Below are 22,207 nucleotides of genomic sequence, written 5' to 3'. Positions count from 1 at the left end.
CATGAATTCTTTCACTTATAGCCATTTTCTTGTTCTTTCCTCCTCCTCAGCTTTTTACTCTTCCCTTAGATTCAACTTCTCCTTTAAAAAGAAAAGAAAATTTTATTGTTGGTATTTTCCATCTGGACATAAAAGTTAGAGTTTGAAGACTTGTAGTTGGAGTGACCCTATTTTTATGGTAACTTAGTGACTTCTGTTTAGACTGTTTCTAAAGCAGGAGGCAGCCCCTTTTTTTGTCCCAAGACTTTACAGATGCCAACTTGTCTGAGATCTGGAAACTGAAATCTTCTAAACCATCTCATGATTATACTTGAAAGGATAGCATGTTACCTTTATATTTGGTTTAAAATGAAAAAAAAAGTTAAATATCGATGTTTGCATATTTCTTAAGAAGCCAGAGATAGGAGAAGCATTTTTTAAAATTTGAATTAAAGACATTGGAATTTTTATCTTTCTTTTCACAGTATGAGTTCAGAGTTTGAGCCATGGTGATACAATACAATTATGTGATCTAAATACAATATAATGTAATGTAGTATCTCTTCCTGAGCTATCAGTTAAGACTGTAAGCCTCTTGGAAAAGGACTATATATGTTGTGTAGCATGTCATGGTCCCCAAAGATCCTAAGGAAAATCATGTTGGCAATTACTTTTATCTCTTTTTCTTCAAAACAAAATTACTTTTTATTATGTTTTAAAAATGGCAGTTTTATAAAGCATACCAAAAATGTTTGGTCATTTGCAATTAAAAACATCTAGAAAGTTTCAACTTACAGAAAATCTAAACCTATAGAAAACAACCATACTCGAATCATTCGATCAAGGACTATAGCACTTTTTTTTTTATTTTTAAAAAGGAAAGGAAGCATTCATGGTTTAATTCTTGGACCCACACAGCTAGAACCTGGCCCTGCTACTCACTAGCTGTGATCTCAGGCAGGTTACTTGACCTTTGAGCCTTAGTTTCCTCATCTTTAAAGAAAGATGGCCGGATCTACCTCAGAACATTGTTGTAAGGTACAGGATGAGCATAGAATCAATAAATGCTAGCTATACATAAATACATGTATATATAATTTATATTTTGCATGAATGTTATTAATGTTACAACTGGTTAGAGCTGAGGATTATCATTTATTTGTGCTTCTAAAGCTCTGCACATTCATTTTCAAAGCAAGGTGTAGAATGTATTTGACATATTTTAGCTTGATTGAATAAGGACTGTAGATAAGTATGGAGTAGCTATATTCTGTTAACAAGCAACAAAAGATATTTGGTACTTTTAATATACATGCAAAAATCTAAAAGATTAGACAAGCTTAATCTTTAGACCATTTCATCTGGAAAACAAAAGATTACATTCAAGAGATAGAATTCTGCTGGTCTCTTTTTCCAGAGTTATTTCTTAGTCTTTTCAGTAATTTTTCTTATATAAAAGGTGAGGATAAGGAGGTGACATACTCTCCTTCCCATGGGTCAATATATTAATGGGATTTTGCCTTTGTAAAGCACTTGGAATTCTTTGCAGAAAACCATTAGGTAAAAACAAGGAATTTATTCTAAGAACAGCTACAGGACTTGTTGAAACATTTCTTTAGTTATTATGTCCTGGTCCAGTATCTGAAGATAGAATCATAAAGTAATAACCAGAAAGCCTCTATAGAACATACAATCCAGACATTTCTTCATTTTACAGACTGGGAAAGTGAGGACCACAGTAGATAAAAGACTTGCCAAATCCTTGGTATAATAAGGATTCTAAGGAATTAAAATTCTTAGTCTGTTATTTGTGCTCTTCCCAGTACTCCACAACCTTCCCTACTTCATTTGATTAGGGTTTTTATTATTAGTGATTGTTTTCAGGGTCTCTTCTCTAAGTGTCTTTTATTTTCCTGTTAAAATATTTATAGTCAGTAGACTATTGTGACAAGCATCAGAATTCTTGTGCTCAAATCATTTGATTTAAGAGATCTGATTTAGTGATTTTTAATATTTATGCGGAGAGGGGGTTTAAGAAAAAAAAAATCTGGAACTTAAGCATTAAATGAGAATGCTGTAAAAACTTTCCCCTTAACTCAGTTTCCATTACTAAAGGCTTATAAATTTTTGAGTACTTTTGGTGCTCATTAATCAGTAAAGTATTTCTCTTCTAAATCTGTTTCAGTATTTTCTGTTATAAGCTTTCCCTAATATATATGTGAAGTTTAGTTTTCTGGATCAAGGAAAACTAAAGAACTTAAAATTTTATTTCTTGGGTTTTATCTGGTATAGTCTTCTAAATGATAGATCTAAACTTTACTCTGGCAATGACCTTAGTTTAAACCTACCCACCTCCAAGTAAAAAAGCATCAGTAAACTATGGAGTCTTGTTTTTAAAATGTCCTCATGCTGGCAGAACAAGTTCTTGGCTTGAAATCAGAAAGACCTAGACCTTTTTTTCCTATAAAATTGTAACTACGTATATATTTTTTTTCTTCTCAATCCTCAAAAAGAAAGCCTTCTTCCCTGCATCCCCAGTTAGAAGATACATCCCTTTGCCTTTGGTGACTGTAGAACTAGGTGCCTGTACGTTGTGTGCACGGTGATAGAAGGTGGCAATAGTGTAAGATGGAAAAGTAAAATCCTCGTGATGCAGGTATACTTACCAGTTATAGTTTTAACGTTTAATAACACCAAAGTAAGAGAGCATTTCTCTCTATCTTTGATAGAAAAACATTTGTGGTGAATTGAGAAATAAGTGAGAAGTACTGAACTGAATTGAGAAGTTACTGTTTTGGCTTTGTGAAATTTCCCCCACACCATTTTACAACTCTTTGCAGGTTTTTCCATTTACCTTTATCTTTCTGTATGACAGAATTTCTTTCATTTTCCCTCCTTACTGTGTTGTTTTGTTTTTTAAGAAACTCTCAGACTTCTGTATCATAAATGCATTTCATTTCCTCTTTGCATTTTAATCAGCGTATCTATATAGCTACCCTCAGGACTTTGCTGTCAGAAATGTGGGCATTTCGTACATTTGGGAGGGTCAGCACTGGAAGGGCATTTAATTAAAAATAACTGTACTGTGTTTCTTTATCTCAGAGTACTATTAATCCTGTAGATGCAATATATCAACCTAGTCCCTTGGAACCCGTGATCAACACAATGCCTACCCAGACTGTCTTACCTCCAGGTGTGGTATTTGCAAAAATGTTTCAGATTCACTGATTAGAAAAAACTTAATTTGTACAGCTGTCATAGTAATCTTGAAGGGCTCGTTTTTGGTTTTGTTTTTTTGTTGTTTTGTTTTTAAGATTTTATTTATTTGATAGAGTGAGAGAGCACAAGCAGGGGCAGCGGCAGGGGGAGAAGCAGGCTCCCTACTAAGCAGGTAGCCCAATGTGGGGCTTGATCCCAAGACCTTGGGATCATGACCTGAGCTGAAAGCAGACGCCTAACCAACTGAGCCACCCAGGCACCCCTGGTTTTGTTTTTTAATAAGTAAAAGGAATCACAGAAAAATGGTACAGCAGAAAGTGAACTGGAAAAAGATGATAATATTTTTGGTATTGGGGTTTTTTTAATAAAATGAAAGTTTTTAGTTTTCAAAGTGAGATGGAAGGAAAACATCGTTACTAAGACTTGGATTAGCTGGTGGGACAGAATCCTATGACCCAGGATACATGCTACCAAAGAAAGCTTAATATACATTGACCTACTTGAAGGTAATCCAGGAACTTTCTATTTTGGGGTATTTTTTATAGCTACGAAGAAGAATGCAAATGGTTTCTTCTTCATGGTGGACTCTAAGGTAATGGAAGGAAGGGCGAAATTTGTGATGCCTACCAATTAGAAAGACCTGTATTTTTAATTATAGAGTAATCAGTAGTATTTTTTTTTTTTAACTAGCAAAGGAAGGCTTATGGACAACACCCATGTATATGAATTCCATTTACCTTTTGTGGCATCCAACATTTCTGTTTTCTTGACGATGTAGTTAAGTCAAAAATTGTAACCAAAAAAATCCCTTTAAAAATACTTAAAATACTTAAAAATACTTAAAAGGAAATCCTTTTGTGAATTTTGATTCCTTAAGAGAATGAACTAATATCTTGTGGGGCTAAAGAGGAAGTACTACTGTGCCCCCATTTTATTTTACTTTATTTTTTTAAAGATTTTTTTTTTTTTTAAGATTTATTTATTATTTGTCAGAGAGAGAGCACAAGCGAGCACACAAGCAGGGGGAATGGCAGGCAGGAGGAGAAGCAGGCTCCCTGCCGAGCAGGTAGCCCAATAGGGGACTCGATCCCAGGCCGAAGGCAGATGCATAACCGACTAAGCTGTCCCTAAAGATTTATTTATTTTAGAGAGAGAGAGAGCACGCGCACATGGGCGTGTGCGCGAGCAGGAGAGGAAGAGGGAAAAAATCTCAAGCAGACTACCCACTGTGTGCAGAGCCCCAATGCCGGGCTCGATTCCATGACCCCAAGACCAGACCTGAGCTGAAATCAGGAGTGGGGTGCTCAACAAACTAAGCCACCCAGGCGCCCCGTGTGCTCCATTTTAAAATGATTATCTGTGGTTTGATGCTTAGAAAAACTTTATCATCAGAAGTGTTTGCTAGTTTTATAGAGCATTTTTACTGATGTTTTGGCCTACCCTGACTAGTCTCTTGATATCCTGCCTAATATCTTAGTACTTGGTAGCATATCACCATTGAATTTAAAGGGGGATAGAAGGGGGGGCGCCTGGGTGGCTCAGTCGTTAAGTGTCTGCCTTCGTCTCAGGGCGTGATCCCAGTGTTCTGGGATCGAGCCCCGCATCAGGCTCCTCCACTGGGAGCCTGCTTCTTCCTCTCCCACTCGCCCTGCCTGTGTTCCCTCTCGCTGGCTGTCTCTTTCTCTGTCAAATAAATAAATAAATAAAATCTTTAATAAAAAAAAATAAAAAAAAAAATAAAGGGGATAGAAGGTCCAGAAGAAGGAGTAGCATGGAACTTGACTTAATGGAAGACAGTTTCAGAAATTAGTGATCTTTAAGATTTTGAATTCCACACAACTGCATTTAATACAGTTGTATTTGGCTTTTTTTCTAACTTATTTCATATGTTCAAATCTTCTAGAACCTGCTCAGTTGTGTAAGTCAGAGCAGCGTCCATCTTCCCTACCAGTTGGACCTGTATTAGCTACCTTGGGACATCATCAGACTCCAACACCAAATAGTACAGGTACAGATTTTTGTAATTTAATTCTCATAACTCCCCATTAACATTTAAGATTTGTGTCTGATTGCTCATGGGAAAAAGGGTGAAATGTGTTACATATTTGTGTGGGAGATATCATAATTTTATCATCATCCTATACATGAAGTGGTTAACTTTGTGATAGAGCCAGAAGCTTTAGTAATAATTACATTTTCTTTAAGATTTTATTTATATATTTGACACGGCGGGGGGAGAGCAAGCACAAGCAAGGGGAGCAGCAGGCAGAGGGAGAAGCAGGCTCCCCGCTGAACAAGGAGCCCGATATGGGGCTTGGTCCCAGGACTCTGGGATCACGACCCGAGCCGAAGGCAGCCGCTTAACCGACTGAGCCACCCAGGTGCCCCAGTAATAATTACATTTTAAATAAGATAAAATACTGTAGGATTTTGTTTACCTTAAGAAAAGATTTATTTTGAAGATCTGTATTTTCTTTTCAAAGAAATTTTCTTGAGGGGCGCCTGGGTGGCTCAGCTGTTAAGCGTCTGCCTTTGGCTCAGGTCGTGATCCCAGGGTCCTGGATTCGAGCTCGCATCAGGCTCCCTGATTGGCAGGAAGCCTGCTTCTCCCTCTCCCACTCCCCTTGCTTGTGTTCCCTCTCTTGCTGTCTCTCTCTGTCAAGTAAATAAATAAAATCTTTAAAAAAAAAAAAAAAAGTTAAAATTTTCTCGAGTCAGACTTGTAATACTTTTATTACTGTAAAGGAATGAGACAGTACAAAAGTATAGAGAACAAAAGCTGAAAGTCCTCTTTATTCTTCCCTCTGTCATTTGCATGTGTTTACATGTATTTGTATGCATATATGTACATATATACCTATATTGTGTATTTTTTTAATTAAAAACTTTATCTTTAAAATAATCTGAGGGGCGCCTGGGTGGCGCAGTCGTTAAAGCGTCTGCCTTCGGCTCAGGGCGTGATCTCGGCGTACCGGGATCGAGTCCCACGTCGGGCTCCTCTGCTATGAGCCTGCTTCTTCCTCTCCCACTCCCCCTGCTGTGTTCCCTCTCTCGCTGGCTGTCTCTCTGTCACATAAATAAATAAAATCTTTAAAAAAAAAAAAAAAATAATCTGAGAAAGAGAGTGAGCATGAGTGGGGGGAGGGGCAGAGGGAGAAGCAGATTCCCTGCTGAGCAGGAAAGCCCAATGTGGGGCTCTGTCCCAGGACCCTGGGATCATAACCTGAGCCGAAAGCACCCGCTTAACTGAGCCACCCAGGCACCCCAGTTTTGTGTTTGTTTGTTTGTTTGTTTGGTATAGTTAACAATGTTCACATTAGTTTCAGGTGATAACTTGGTGATTTGATAAGTTTATATATTATGCTTTGTTCCCCCAAGTGCGTAGCTACCATCTGTCCTGTTACATCACTGTTACAATATCATTGACTATATTCCATATGCTGTGCCTCTTATTCCTGTGACTTACTCATTCCATAACTAGAATCCTGTATTTCCCTCTCCCCTTCACCCATTTTGCTTAGCCCTCCACCCCTCTCCTGTCTGGCAGCCATCATTTTGTTCTCTGTATTATAGGTCTGATTCTGCTTTTTATTTGTTTATTCATTTGTGGGGTTTTGTTTTTTTGTTTGTTTTTAAGATTCCACTTATGAGTGGAATCATGTGGTATTTGTCTGTCTCAGTCAGGCTTATTTCACTTAGCATAATACCCTCCAGGTTCATCCATGTTGTCTCAAATGGCACAGTCTCATCCTTTTTACGGCTATGTAATATTCCTCTCTCCCTGTGTGTGTGTGTGTGTGTGTGTGTGTGTGTGTGTACACACATTTTCTTTATTCACCTGTTGATGGACACTTAGGTTGCGTCCATATCTTGGCTATTGTAAATAATGCTGCAGTAAGCATAGAGGTGCGTGTGTCTTTTTGAATTAGTGTTTCTAATGCTTGTTATTTCTTGTCATTTTGACTTTAGCCATTCTGTCTGGTATAAGGTGATATCTCATTGTGGTTTTGATTTGCATTTTGATGATTGATGATATTGAGAACCTCTTCATATGTCTGTTGGCCATCTGTACTTCTTTGGAAAAATGTTTATTCAGTCCTCTGCCCCTTTTTAAATCCGAGTATTTGTTCTTTTGGTATTGAGTTGTATAAGTTCCTTATGTATTTTGGATATTAACCCCTCATTGGATATATCATTTGCAAATATCTTCTCCTATTCACTAGGGTGTCTTTTTGTTTTGTCAACAGTTTCTTTTGCTGTGCAAAAGCTTTTTATTTTGATGCATAGTCCCAATTGTTTAATTTTGCTTTTGTTTGCCTTGCCTCAAGAGGCGTATCTAGAAAAATGTGCTACAGCCAATGTCAGAGAAATTCCTGCCTGTGTTCTCATCTAGGATTTTTATGGTTTCAAGTCTCACATTTAGATCTTCCATCCATTTTTGAGTGTATTTTTGTGTATAGTGTTCGAAAGTGGTCCAGTTTCATTCTTTTACATGTAGCTGTCCAGTTTTCCAGCACCATTTATTGAAGAGACTGTCTTTTCCCCATTGTATATTCTTTCTTCCTTTGTCACAGACTAAGTGTTCTTGCCTCCTTTGTCATTAATTGACTGTATAGTCAGGGATTTATTTTTGGGGTGTCTGTTCTGTTCCACTGGTACGTGTGTCTATTTTTATGACTGTTCCATACTGTTTTGATTACTTCAACTTTGTAGTATATTTTGAAATCTGGTATTGTAATACCTCCACTTTATTCTTCTTTCTCAGGACTGCTTTGAGTATTGGGGGTTTTCTGTGGTTCTATACAAATTTAAGTGCTATTTGTTCCAGTTTTGTGAAAGTACATTGTGTTCTTTCTTATTGTTGTTTTAACCTGAATGACATTATGTGTTTCTGTGACTTTCTCTTTTCATTTAATAGAGAACGTTTAGAGAGCTTTCCGTGTTTATACCATTAGGCCTACAGTGTTCTTTTTATGGCTGCCTGAGCACATATTACCTATTTTTCTGCTGATGAGCATTTAGGTTGTTTCTAGGATTTTCCTGTTACAAGCAGTACTTCTGTGAATATCCTTGTACAGCCACTTTTGGCACATACATTTTTTTAAGGTTAGATTTATCATTCTTTCACATTTTTGTCATTTTTTTTAAAGGTTTTATTTATTTGACAGAGAGAGAGACAGCCAGTGAGAGAGGGAACACAAGCGGGGGGAGTGGGAGAGGAAGAAGCAGGCTCCCAGTGGAGGAGCCTGATGTGGGGCTTGATCCCAGGACTCTGGGATCACGCCCTGAGCCGAAGGCAGACGCTTAACAACTGAGCCACCCAGGCGCCCCACATTTTTGTCATTTTATAAGCAAAAAAAAGTTACTTCATTTTAATTTGTCTTCTCTTTATTTAGACTTATGGTCTATATTTTTTTCTGTAATTTATAAGGCATGCTATTAATGTTAGATTTATTTCCTGTTTTAAAACGGATTAGTTTTTCATTGAGATGCCTGTTGAGCCAAATTCAAAGGAGAACTTCATGCTTTTGTCCCTATTATACCTAGAGGAAGTAGGAGGTAAGCCCCTGCTTGTCGCTCCACAGTTTGCTTTTCTGGACAGGACTTTTCCTCCTGTCCTGTAATAATGAAAATTACTTTGTGACTTTAGCCCATTTTGAAATTTGAATTGGTAAAGATGCTGATGCTGTTACTTTGTTCTTTAATATTTAACAGCATGGGCAGCTGTCTTCTGAATTTTGAAAGAAAGTAAGCAAAAATAGCTCTTCTGTGAAACTCTTGGGAAAATGCTGACAAGTAATTTGAATAATGAGGTTGAAATGTTTGGCTGACTTTTTTCTGTATTTCATTACTTGTATCACCTTTTGTTCATTTTAAAAACAGTACCTGTGCTTTCTTTTTTTTTTTTTTTTTTTTTTTTTAATACATGAAAGGATACTCCAGGGGCGCCTGGGTGGCTCAGTCAGAGTTAAGCGTCCAACTCTTGATTTCGGCGCCAGTCGTGATCTCAGGGTCTTGAGACGGTGCCCTGCATCAGGCTCATGTGGTCAACGTGGAGAGATTGTCTCTCTCCCTATCCCTCTGCCTCTCCCTCTTTCTCTCTCTCTCAAAAAAAAAAAAAAAAAAAAAAAAAGAAAGAAAAAAGGAAAGTAAAAAAGGATACTCTGGTTTCTCTTCAGATTGTATAAATCTTTCACCTTTTACTAAAGAAAGGATTATATCAGTTTGGAAACAGCCAAAATTGTCTGTTTGGAGATATATAAAATTAAATTAAAACTTTGAAAAAGTGATTAAGTACATTTAGGATAATTGTAATAAATAATTTGGAATATAAATTATTTCAGAAGATACTTTTAAAATACAGCATTTTAGAGTAGCTAGATTTAAAGAATTTTTAGAAATGAAATTAACATATGGTTTATGTCTAGATTTTTTTCAACCTAATTTCTTCTTCTTCACCTTTCTTTAACTCTCTCCCTAATACAAAAAAGAAATAAGGTAACAACTGAGAAAAGAAATAATATATGTTCCTATAAGGAAAACTTGGTTCTTTTGTTTGCACTTCCCAAACTCATTTTCTCCTTGGACACATTTTTAATTGTGTGATCACCTGGAGTGTTTGCATGTTACTTAATCATTTTTAATTCCTGGGTGGTCTGGGGGCTTTTTTAAAATTACTATTATTACCTCTTTCAGTAGGAGAAAGTCTCTTTCTCATCTTACTGCCACTATTGAAGGAGGAAGGGGGGAAGAATTTAAAGTTACTTGCTAAGATGAACTATTTTTGGAATTTCCACAGTAAGATTACCTTTTTTGGTGGCAGACTTTTTCTGTTATGTTTTTAAAGTATCTTTCTCTAACTATTGAACCGTAGACAGAAGGATGGGCTAAAAATCCATGGGTGACTCTGGATTCATTTTTATTGCTGCTATTTCTCAACTTCTAGAACTATGGCCTTGGCTTTTAGATTGCCAGCATTGACAATTAAATTTACTCTCTGCCAGGCATCTGTCGCAGTTTCGCATAAATTGCCTGAGAGCCTGTAGATGCTCTGTAAACACTTGTTGAATTAATCTCAGTAATCCTCCATTGTTTGATACTTTTATTGTTTTGTTACTAGACAATCATGATCACAGAGATAGATCGTAGTCTTTCTGTGGATCTCTGTTAATTACCATTTCCTTAGACTGCTTAGGTTTAAAAAGATGTTCTTCCTAGTCCTTTCCTTTTCTGCATTCTTCCTGTAGTAGACCTCTGTTTTTCTCTGCCCCTGAGCCCCAGGCACCTGACTTTGATTTAGGTAGAAAAGAAGTAAGGAGTTTGGATGGCAAGTGCTAGGGCTTTGTGTGGTGCTTTTGTGTTTTTGTGTGACTGCCAAAACATAATGACTAATGTGAATGTGATATCCTGGACAATATTTTAATTTTCATGTGGTCTTTGATATTCTTTCTTATGGCATTCTCATTGTGTCACTGCTGCCTAATTTAAATATCTGAATCTACAGTATAATATAGGAACCCTGACTTTCCATTGGTATTGTATCTGTTGTGGGACTTCTAACTCCAGAACTCACACACTGTGATTACAATCAAAAGATTGTATAATTTTATACAATTATATAGATATCGATGGTCGATATCTTTATAATTATAAATGGGAACATAGCAGTTTTTCATTTAAAAGTCTGTCCCATTCTATAATGTGATTTGCCTTTTTCTTTGTCTAGTTTAAGTGTTGATTTTCTTTACAGAGAGTGTAAGGACTTCTACCAACTTAACTTTTTGATTTTAGAAAAGTCTGTTTTGCTCCATCTCCCTAATTTTTTTCCCTCTATCACCAACATTGTCTCCTAATTTAAAATGTTTTCATTTCCTAGGCAGTGGGCACTCACCACCTAGTAGCAGTTTGACTTCTCCAAGCCATGTCAACTTGTCTCCAAATACTGTCCCCGAGTTCTCTTATTCTAGCAGCGAAGACGAATTCTATGATGCCGATGAATTCCATCAAAGTGGCTCATCCCCGAAGCGCTTAATAGAGTAAGTAAATGAACTATGTGTTTCAGTGACTCTTTTGATTTTAAAAATTAATTTGATTTTGAAAATGGTGTGAATGACAGACTCCCTTACAATAAAGCTTCTTTTTTGATTGGCTTATTGAGCAAAGCCAGTTCTGTGAGAATGTTGATTTTACTTTTGACTTAATTCAAGTGGAATAAATTAGCAACAGCTAAAACAATATGCCAATATTATTAATCAAACTTCTGGCATTATTTCCATAGCGCCAACATTAGGAGAGGGCCAAATGAGAGAAAGCTAGGAAGTATTATAAAGAGGGCACCATTACTTGTTTTATATTAGAGTGGAGATACTTAACACCTATAAGCCACGCACTATACTAGTGGAGGAATGATCCAGAGGTGAAAAAAGTCCCAGTTCTTGCCTTTAGGGAACTTTGTTGGGAGAAGAAACAGACATTTATAATCCAGTGGGATACATGCTAAGCACAGAAAGCCATAGGAGCATTTTGAAGTCTTTAGAAGTGAGGGAAGGGTTTTCTGAGGAGAGGGGGAAGGGGTGTGAGCCTAAGGTAAGAATGTGAGTGAGTAGGGAGAAGGGACATGGTGGTAAGGAGGGGAAAATGGAAATGTTTTCTTGGAGATAGAACCCTATTAAGGCAGGCCTATAGACTAATAGAGCAGTAAGTTGTTGAGTTTGGCTGTAGCATAAGTTTAAAAAAAAAAAAAAGATACAGAAGGGGTTGACAAGGGCCAGGTCATCTAAGACTCCTTTAGCCTTTTACAAATTTTGGACATTTTCTCACAAAAAATAGTAGTTGTGGTCAGGTCTGTGTTTTAGAAAAATAAACTTGCCTAGATTGTGTATAGAACTGAGTGAAGTGGGGCTGCTTTACAGGTAGGGGGATCAGCCTAAACTGGGTAGTAAATTGAGAAAGGTTGATAGCCTTAGGTAAGGTAATAGCGTGGGAATGAGGGAAGCATTTGGATTCCAGAGATATTATTAATCAAGCAGATTTTGATAGATATTGATGATAGATTTTCCCTCATTAGAAAATATTTGACCTGTTTTATACCATTGAAAAAGCTAGGTATGTTCCATTGCACAGACAAGGCTTTATATGTGTGAAGTCATTTACCTGATAGCTGATAAACAAAATACACCCTACTGGTACATAAGTTACTATGGTTAAGACTTTGGATCTTGGGATCTGAGAAAGAGTAGGTTCTAAATCTGGTTTGCTTTAAAGGTGTGTGATCTTGGGGTGCCTGGCTGGCTCAGTCGGCAGAACATGTGACTCTTGATTCTCGGGGCTCTGAGTTCCAGCACCACGTTGGGTGTAGAGAATACTTCTAAAAAATTTCATTAAAAAAATAACAACAGGGGCACCTGGGTGGCTCAATTGGTTAAGCGTCTGCCTTTGGCTCAGGTCATGATCCCAGGGTCCTTGGATCGAGCCCCATATCAGGCTCCCTGCCCAGTGGGGAGTCTGCTTCTCCCTCTGCTGCTCCCCCAGCTTGTGTGCACCTGCTCTGTCTCAAATAAATAAATCTTTAAAAATAAAACAAATCAAAACAACAAAGGTGTGTGATCTTGGTCAAGTTATTTAACCTGTGTAATCCTCAGTTTCCTCATTGGTAGAATGAGGATGAATAGTAGTTTAAACTTCAAGGGGTCATTGTGAACATTTTTTTTTTTTTAAGATTTTATTTATTTATTCGACAGAGATAGAGACAGCCAGCGAGAGAGGGAACACAAGCAGGGGGAGTGGGAGAGGAAGAAGCAGGCTCATAGCGGAGGAGCCTGATGTGGGGCTCGATCCCATAACGCCGGGATCACACCCTGAGCCGAAGGCAGACGCGCAACTGCTGTGCCACCCAGGCGCCCCACATTGTGAACATTTAAGTGAGAATAATGTCAGGTGCTTAATAAAGTATCTGACATGTAACAAGCACTCAAATATATAGAAAGCAAATTAATATTTATTTGCTTTAATGTTACTTGTGTTTGTTGTAGATGTAATTGGCTTAATTTGTCTTGGGCATTTTTTCCAACTCTGCTGCTTTCTCAGGAGTTGGTACTATTGTTACAGCTTGGGGTTTGCTTTGTAGGACAGTGCAAATTTGGAAATGATTATATGTGAGTTTGTAAGCCCAGTACATCAGCCACCCAGTCCTTAGGCCTCATATCTTGTTTTCTTTTAATGAGAAATACTGTGTAGGACTCTAGTTTTAAGTGTACATGTGAACTGAGAAATATAGTATTCCTATATAATTGGATATAACTGCTCAAAATCTCAAAATTTTAAGGAAAATAATGGACTGGTTCAGGAAGTTTTGTGTCTTAGTGGATCAAATTCAGTTTTTGATTGTGGGAAAAAGTGAAATATCTGTGATGCATGTGTGATACAGTGACTGTTAAGACATGAGACTAAAGGAAGAGAGAGGTTTGAACCCACAACTCAAGACGAGTTTAGCAGAAAGGCTTGGTTTAACATCTTGGTTTCTTAATGATGTATGTGGGGAAATAAACTATTGAGAAACCATTATTAGCAGTTTGCTAATAGGAATCTGCTTTAATTTTGAAAATTGTTTTTTTTTATGATAGTGGGGTTAAAAGGAAATAAGCATTTGCAATAAAATTCCAAGGTAAAGCTTATTGATTTTTGATGTTTCCAAGCAAGTTTTCCTTAAACAAAATTAAGGACAATATCTTATATCGAACATTAGGTGTTATGCTAAACAAAGTACAATTGAATATCAAAACAGATTCCTCTCTCCTCCAGAAGCATATAACCGTATTTAGGAAAGCTTATAGTATCTGAGTCTGGCCCCAGGTAGGAGGGGTTCTCCTAAAATTTTTATGAAATAGAGAATTTTAGAATACTTTGTTGTACGTGTAATGGGCATGTCTACAAAGTCATTGATAGGCTCATAGGCTTTTCTCTTCTTCTTACAAGCTTCCTTCTCTGTTCTCTCCTGGTACCCATCCCATGACAAATACACAGTTGCTGAACCTCCCATTTGAAGGGGTCCAGAGTTAAATTCTGTGTCCTGCTAACCACTGGATTCCTTTTCTCTCTCAATTTTATGCTCTTCTTGTATGCCCTAATTTGGATTCCCGAACTGGTAGGACTACAGATGTTTTATTTGACCAGCAGAGTGTTTGTTGACTTTTGGGGAGGTGTTTTGTTTTGTTTTTTGTTTTGTTTTAGCAGGGCTTTAAATCCCTTCGAATTGAGTATGTTGACCCCAAGTCTATATTCCTTATAACCTAGCCCAGTTCACATATTTATGTTCTCTGCCTGACCTTGGTAGGCGTTGAGCCTGTGACACCTGCTGGTTATCAGCTGCTACTACTTGTTTTCTAACTCGGGTCAAGTTTCTGTTTTTGTCTCTGAAGGAAGAGAACTTGAAAGCTGAAGTGTTTTCACTGTTCACTTTCTGAAGACCTGTAGTACTAGCTTCTGTGAGAACTATGTTATTGAGCAGTGTGGTTGTAACAATTACAAACTAGATGGAAGTCCACATTGGAAAGAACTTGTGCTTTGGAGCCAGAAATGCATTTGAAATAGCTCCATTACTTACCAGCTGTGTGACCTCAGGCCGGTCACTGAAGCTCTGAGCTGAGCATCTGTGTATGAGGAGATTAAGCATATCTACCTTACAGGGTTCTTATGGAGGTTCAGTTGTTGTGGAGATAAAAACACAGTGTTTGGCACGTACCTAGGTACTCAGTAAGACTTTGGATTCTGTTACTGTAATTCAGTTCAGCGCTTCACGTTTTTTGGTTTGGTTTATGATATTATATACATACTATACAAGTTAGCCCTTTGCAGATAAACCTTTCCTGTAGGCATATCATTTTTGTCGATGTTGCTGTTATTTTTTGACTACATTCTTTAAATTCTTTGTCCTGATTGAGGTAAATTATGAAATGGATAAATGAGAATTTATCCCATTTTTTTCATTTTGAGCTTTATTGAGCATTTTCATTTGGCACAGACATGGTTTCTAACCTGAGTAAAAAAGAAAAGCACAGCATAGATCTGACCTTTGGAATTGCATCTAAAATAAGATGCATGTTTTAAAGGATTTGAGGGTTTTGATCAGTTGATTTAAAAGATTAACTCTGTTTTGATGATCTATCAAAGAGCCACAAAACACTTGGAAAATAACTGTCATGTAGCTCTTTTACTTAAGGATAATTTGATTTCACTTACATAGGTCTTTACTCATGTTTTCCATTGGCTCTCAAAACTGGTGAGGTAGACATTAGTTACAGTACCTTGTGATGCATGCTACTAAATTATCAAAGAAGCAGTATTCAGTTACCTAAGGATTTTTGAAAAGTAGATCAAAAGAAGATAAGTAACCAGGACAAACTATGTCTAAATTAGAATACACATTGATCTAATATTTTAATATTAGAATGTTCTAATATAGGTAGAGCACAGAGGATTTTTTGGGTAGTGAAACTATTCTCTACAATACTGCAATGGTGGATTTTTCAAAATTCATAGACTGTCCCCCACTGAGAGTGAAACCTAATGTAAAACTGTGGACTTTGAGTCAGAGAATGATGTGCCAGTATAGCTTCATGAGGTGTTACAAGTGTACCACTCTGGTGTAGAATGGTGGTGACATGGGAAGGATGTTGTGCATGTATAGGGAAAGGGGTACATGGGAATTCTGTACTTTCTACTCAGTTCTGCTGTGTAAAACTCTAAAAAAAATAAAGTTTATTAAAATCAAAAGAAGGTAAGTAGGGCAAACTATGTTTAAATTAGAATATATAATATGCTTTGCATCCATAAATTTGTAACAAAAACTGGTTAATGTGTACTATTTTATAAATAATATCTGCAGTGTGAAAAATTGGGTTTTTTTACACTTAATAAGTAAACTATATGCCTTTGATTATTTTATTAATATACAACTAATCCGGGTAAATTACAGGTACAATAATAGAGGAAGCTTTGTTTAAACCTGTTAATTAGTTCATAATTTCACTTACCATAATTTTACTTGTAAAAAATACCATGCTTTTTTATTTTGTAATTTCAAATAGTTTTTAAATGACTGGGGAAAATGTTAAATACCAGTGTGGGCTTTTATCAAAGGATTTCAAAAATATAGACACAATGTCTTCTGAGACTAAGTAATAGACCTGGCAATTTTGGGGGTTCTAGAAATTGTTGCAGAGAATTATAACATATGTAATTTTATGCAAAGTAACGTGACAAGAAAATGAACCTTAGTTTTAAACTTAGATGCAGAAGCAAGAATCTTAACTAATTTTTTATGACCTTTCAGCATGGCTTGGTTGAGCACACACTATGCAAAAAGCACAAGACAAGAAACCTAGTCCTCACACTTTACAGTCTCAGAATGAGGGTGACAGGGAGTTGGAAATTGTGTGCGTGTGTGTGTGTGTGTCCAGTTCACTGTAAGTCTAGCTTGTTTCTGTGATCTATCTGCCTATATTGGTTTCAGGTAGCTTTATGGGTTAATGTTTTAGTATGACTGAATTGCTCTCCTAAAAGGCTTAAGAAGGTGATTACTGTTTTTGGGGTTTTTTTTAGTTCCTCTGGATCTGCCTCAGCCTTGACACACAGCAGCTCAGGAAATAGTCTAAAGCGCCCAGATACCACAGAGTCACTTAATTCTTCCATGTCCAATGGAACAAGTGATGCTGGTAAGTGACCTTGGAGAATTTAACTCTTCTTCTTAAAAACATTTGTGTGAAAAAATTTGTAACACTGGTAGCATCCACAGATTGGCCCAATATAACACCATTCTAAGCAGATCTGTTTTATTTTAGACCTTTTCGACTCACATGATGATAGAGATGATGAAGGGGAGGCAGGGTCAGTGGAAGAGCACAAAAGCGTTATCATGCATCTCTTGTCACAGGTTAGGCTTGGAATGGATCTTACTAAGGTAAGAAGTAAATTTGGCATTTGCTGTAAGTCTTAATGTGTACATGTGGATTCTCAGTGATTGTACAGTGAATGTGGCTTGCAAATGTAGCATAATGACAACTTCTGTTTATACTTTTGTGGTTTAATATGTATATACATGAGTATTTTTTTTTTAAGATTTTATTTATTTGACAGAGATAGAGATAGCCAGAGAGAGAGGGAACACAAGCAGGGGGAGTGGGAGAGGAAGAAGCAGGCTCCTAGCAGAGAAGCCTGATGTGGGGCTGGATCCCAGAACGCCGGGATCACGTCCTGAGCCAAAGGCAGATGCTTAACGACTGCGCCACCCAGGCGCCCCTCAAGAAATTTTATAAATGGATGAAATATGTAAAGCTAGAATTCATAGAAATAGTATATGTAGATAATATGAATTGTGATTTGGGTTTTATTGGGGGCAAACAAAAAATAGTGTTGGGCTTGATTAGTAGTTTGGATAAAACCTAAAGAAGTGTAGTATGCCCAGAATCAAAATGAGCAGAGTTCTGATCTTGGGGTTAGAGGACCTGTGTTTGCATCCTGCCCCTGCTATCCCCAAAGCGTGTGACCTTGAGCAGGTCCCTTCCTCTGTGATCTTTGTATCTCATGTAAGATGGACATACAGTGGCCACTTTATAGGGTTGTTAGGAATCGGAACATGTAGTAAATGGGAACTTGTATGACACACATCGAGGCACATAATTATTGTAGTTTGAATTTGAATTTGAACTTGGTTCTCCAAACAGAATGCTCTGTTAAGTTAGGAGACTAGCACATACGGGTGCCTGTTGTATATCCCTACCACTGTGCTGGAAACCTCATTCTTGCACTTAATTCTCACCACAGCTCTGCAGAGGTGTTACTGTTAAGATTTTATGGATGAGGAAACTAAAACTCATAGAAGCCGGGTAACTTGGCTGAGTCCTAGTAGGCGTCAAAACTGAGATTCTCATATGGTCTGTGATTTCAAAATCAGCAATCTTTTTACTGCCGCCTCTTGTCTTAAGACTTGAGTCTTGGTTAGATTATTATTCTGTCTGGTTTTAGAAAGTTAATAAAATTAAGGATTCTCACTTTTGTTACGACCAAAGCAACTCCAGTGCTGTATGGTCTTTGACACTGGTCAGCTTCATTTTGGTTTGGATTTAGAGGGCTGTTGAGGAAAAAACTAATGCATAATACTTTCTGATAAGGGTCTATAATAAAACCCTTTACCTCAAATCTAAGTGACAACAGAAACACAAGGCTAGCATTTATTTGTGGAATCCAGCATACTTGCCAGAAATGTTCTAGGTTTGTCCCAGAACTTTTTCAGTGAGCGTTAGATTGCATAATTGCTAAAGCAGAACTGTCACTTCAAATTTGTTGAGTTAGAGGTTTTTAGATGTTAACATCTAACTATTTCTTTTCTATATCTTCCACCCTGGTCAGTTTCGGTCTTCAGTAATGAAAGACTTATCAGAAGATAACTTGAACAATACCAGGTTTATTAGCTCATATAGTGAGAAGGCTAGAAGTAGAGTAGTTCTAGGACTGATTAATTCAATCAGTTGTGTGTGAGAAAGAAGCTAGGTTCCTTCACTCTCTCTATTCTTCCATCCTTAGCATATTGACTTTCATACTCAGGCTTGTCTCCTTGTCATTGCAGAATGGGTGTCAAACTTCCAGTCATCCCATCCTTAGGCAAATAATGTCAAGAGGCAGAAAAATGATTCCTTTTCATGGATTTTTGTTGTTATCGTTATTAAGGAAGGACGTTTTTCTCCTGAAGTGGCCCCTCGGACTTTTTTTTTTTTTTTAAGATTTTATTTATTTATTTGACAGCACAAGCAGGGGGAGTGGCAGACAGAGGGAGAGGGGGAAGCAGACTCCCCACTGATCAGGGAGCCCGACACGGGGCTCAGTCCCAGGACCCTGGAACCATGACCTGAGCTGAAGGCAGACACTTAACCAACTGAGCCACCCAGGCATCCCGGACCCTCAGAATTCCAGTTGAATCTCATTGGCCAGAGCTATGCGTGTTCCCGTGCCTAAGCCAGTAACTAGCAAGGGAGTTTAAATGAGAGGTATAGATTAATCCACATTCACTTCTTGAGGTCTGGCAAGACCCTGTGACTCTTCATGGCAACGTAGAGCCTGAACCTGAACCGAATCAGAATTCTCTTACTAAGGATGAAGCAGGGATGTGCATAGGCAACCGAAAGTGTCGCCACAATCAAGTTTGTAAATCTTGCCTCACATAATTTTCTCTGCCAGATAATCTATATTTGGTCCATAGCCACTATAAGCTTATTATATTATGAAAGATAATTTTTTTTTTACCATAAATGTTAAAAATTAGCCATTTTAAGAAATCTTTACTGGCGGGGCGCCTGGGTGGCACAGCGGTTGGGCGTCTGCCTTCGGCTCAGGGCGTGATCCCGGCGATCCGGGATCGAGCGCCACATCAGGCTCTTCCGCTATGAGCCTGCTTCTTCCTCACCCACTCCCCCTGCTTGTGTTCCCTCTCTCGCTGGCTGTCTCTATCTCTGTTGAATAAATAAAATCTTTAAAAAAAAAAAAAAAAGAAATCTTTACTGGCACAAACAAATGGCTGTGATTGCCAACAGATTCTGAAATCTTGATGCCTTTATGCATTTCAGAGTATTAGAATAATGCCATAATTTTTTTTATTATGTTCTGTTAGCCAACATATAGTACGTCATAAGTTTTTGTTGTAGTGTTCACCGATTCATTAGTTGTGTGTAACACCCAGTGCTCATCCCCACACGTGCCCTCCTTAATACCCATCACCTGGTCACCCCAAACCCCCCCTTCTGTAACCCTCAGTTTGTTTCCCAGAGTCTCTCCTAGTTTGTCTCCCTCTCTGATTTCTTCCCATTCAGTTTTCCCTCCCTTCCCCTGTGGTCCTCCATGCTATTCCTTATGTTCCACATATGAGTGAAACCATATGATAACTGCTTGACAGTGCCATAAATTTTTATCTCATTCTCCTATTTATAAAATGTGTCTTCTCATTTCAGATACTTTCTAAAGTTATTTCCCAAGTACTTTGTAGTGTTTGAAAATACTATAAAGTCACATCCCATTTACCTCACTTGGTCCTCAAAATAATTCTAAGATATAAGCAGGACAAGTAATTATACTCCTTTTACACAAACTTAGGGAAGTCAAGTTAATTTTCCAGGGCCTCCTCACACCTAAGTGGCAAAGTAAGTACTTGAACCCAGGTCAAAGACAGTCTAGCCCTGCTCCAGTTACTTGACATAATGGCATGTGTCAGTATAAGATGATCTATTGAATGAGCATTCTCAAGAAAATTTTTTAAGTAGAGAGAAAAAGAAATCCTTTTTTTTAAATTACATATCAGATTTTGGTAATTTTGGCCATTTCTTTTTGAATTGCCTATTCTTTTGTCCATTTTCCTGCTGGTAATAGTAATCTTTTTCTTGTTGACTCATAAGAGCTATTTATATATTAAAAGTATTTACTTCTGGGGTGCTTCAGTGGTTCAGTCATTTAAGTGTCCAGCTCTTGATTTCGGCTCAGGTCATGATCTCAGGGTCATGAGATTGAGTCCCATGTCTGGCTCTGTGCCGTGGGTGGAGCCTCCTTGGGATTCTCTCTCTCGCTTTCTCTCTCTCTCTCTCAAAAAAAATGTAGCCCTGTTTTGTTATTCAGCATTCTTAACATAGAGGTTTTTAATTTTTGGTTCTTCAAGGGTAAAAAGTTGATTGCACCAAGTCAGCACATAAGCTTACCTACCGGTCTAACCATATTCAGATTATGAACATACATAGAAAGGAAACATACGTAGGAAACCGTTTACTTAAATTGTAAATTCTGGAGTCTGATTATAAACATTCTAAATGTTAGAGCCATGGTGTCCTTTTCTAAGCTGTGTTCCATCAGTCTCTCATATAATCTTTATGAACCCAGCCACAGTGGTCCACTGGTCAGTCCCTGTCACACATATTTCCTGTCTCCATACTTTTTTATTTCCCCTCCCACGTCCATGTCTTGTTCTTCTGTTTTCTTCTCTGTTACAGTCATACTCTTATCTAAGGCTTTTCTCTAGTGCCACTTCAATGAATCATTTCCCAGCTCTGCCCTCATTCTGGTCCCCCAGCAGAACATGATCTTTCCCACTCCTGAACTTCCAGAACACTTTGAACATCTCTGGTGTATTTGTCACATTCCACCTAAAATTTATATATATTTTTTGAAGATTTAATTTATTTCTTTAGAGAGAGGGTACGTGCGTGAGCTGAGCGGGGGGAAGGATAGAAAGGGAGGGAGAGGGAAAGGAGAAGAATCTAAAGCAGACTCTGTGCTGAGTGTGGAACCTGACCCAGGGCTTGATCGATCCCACGACCCTGAGATCATGACCTGAGCCGAAACCAAGAGTCGGGCACTTAACCAACTGAGCCACCCAGGTGCCCCGATATTCCACCTAAAATTTAAATACTGGTGATATTCTCTCATCCTTACCTTTGCCTTCTCCACAGCATTTAACACAGGATCTTGAATATAGTAGATCCACAGTAATTACTAAATTTAAGGGAATTTTTGTTTACTGTGGTGCTCCATAATGAATAATTTATAATCTGATAGACATTTCAAAAACTGTTCTTTCATTTCCTAATGAAATTCTTCTCTTTTTAATTGGTTGTTCCTAATCTTTCTCATTCCATCTTTCCATGTTCCAATTTCCTATTTTTTTCTCCTCTGCCACATTCCTAGCCCTTCAGCATTTTTCTTCATGAGTTCAGCCCCATGATAGAAAGAGTTCATTGATTCCCATATTTATTCTCTTATTTATTCCTTTTAATGTTCATGTAAAAATTTCTTGCTGTGTAATAGTATCATGAATGCAAGTGTAAAGTGGTCCTTGCATTCTAGGGGATTGTTTATCTGAGAACACAGATGCATAAGTAGATAAATTGCCTAATACAACTAATGATCATAGAGAAGCAGCATCAGAAAGTGCCCAGACCCCTCAGTGTCAGACCCAGTTTTGAATTCTACGTCAGTA

The 22,207-nt window shown here is 37.7% G+C and overlaps 1 protein-coding gene across 4 annotated transcripts in view; it reads left to right on the top strand.

Annotated features, from left to right (window-relative positions):
- Positions 1 to 22,207, top strand: part of OSBPL9 (oxysterol binding protein like 9) — a 186,492-nt gene that overhangs the window by 153,454 nt on the left and 10,831 nt on the right. For all 4 annotated transcript variants that reach the window (XM_008699213.2, XM_008699212.2, XM_008699215.2 and 1 more), the window contains 5 exons: positions 3,082 to 3,172; positions 5,102 to 5,206; positions 11,075 to 11,234; positions 16,798 to 16,910; positions 17,037 to 17,155. In XM_008699213.2, the coding sequence (XP_008697435.1) occupies positions 3,082 to 3,172; positions 5,102 to 5,206; positions 11,075 to 11,234; positions 16,798 to 16,910; positions 17,037 to 17,155 (588 nt within the window). The remainder of the gene's footprint in view (positions 1 to 3,081; positions 3,173 to 5,101; positions 5,207 to 11,074; positions 11,235 to 16,797; positions 16,911 to 17,036; positions 17,156 to 22,207) is intronic.

Source organism: Ursus maritimus, unplaced genomic scaffold (assembly GCF_017311325.1).
Source record: "Ursus maritimus isolate PB19 unplaced genomic scaffold, ASM1731132v1 scaffold_12, whole genome shotgun sequence".
Classification (NCBI taxonomy): Eukaryota; Metazoa; Chordata; class Mammalia; order Carnivora; family Ursidae; genus Ursus; species Ursus maritimus.
This window is presented reverse-complemented; position numbering and strand designations above follow the sequence as displayed.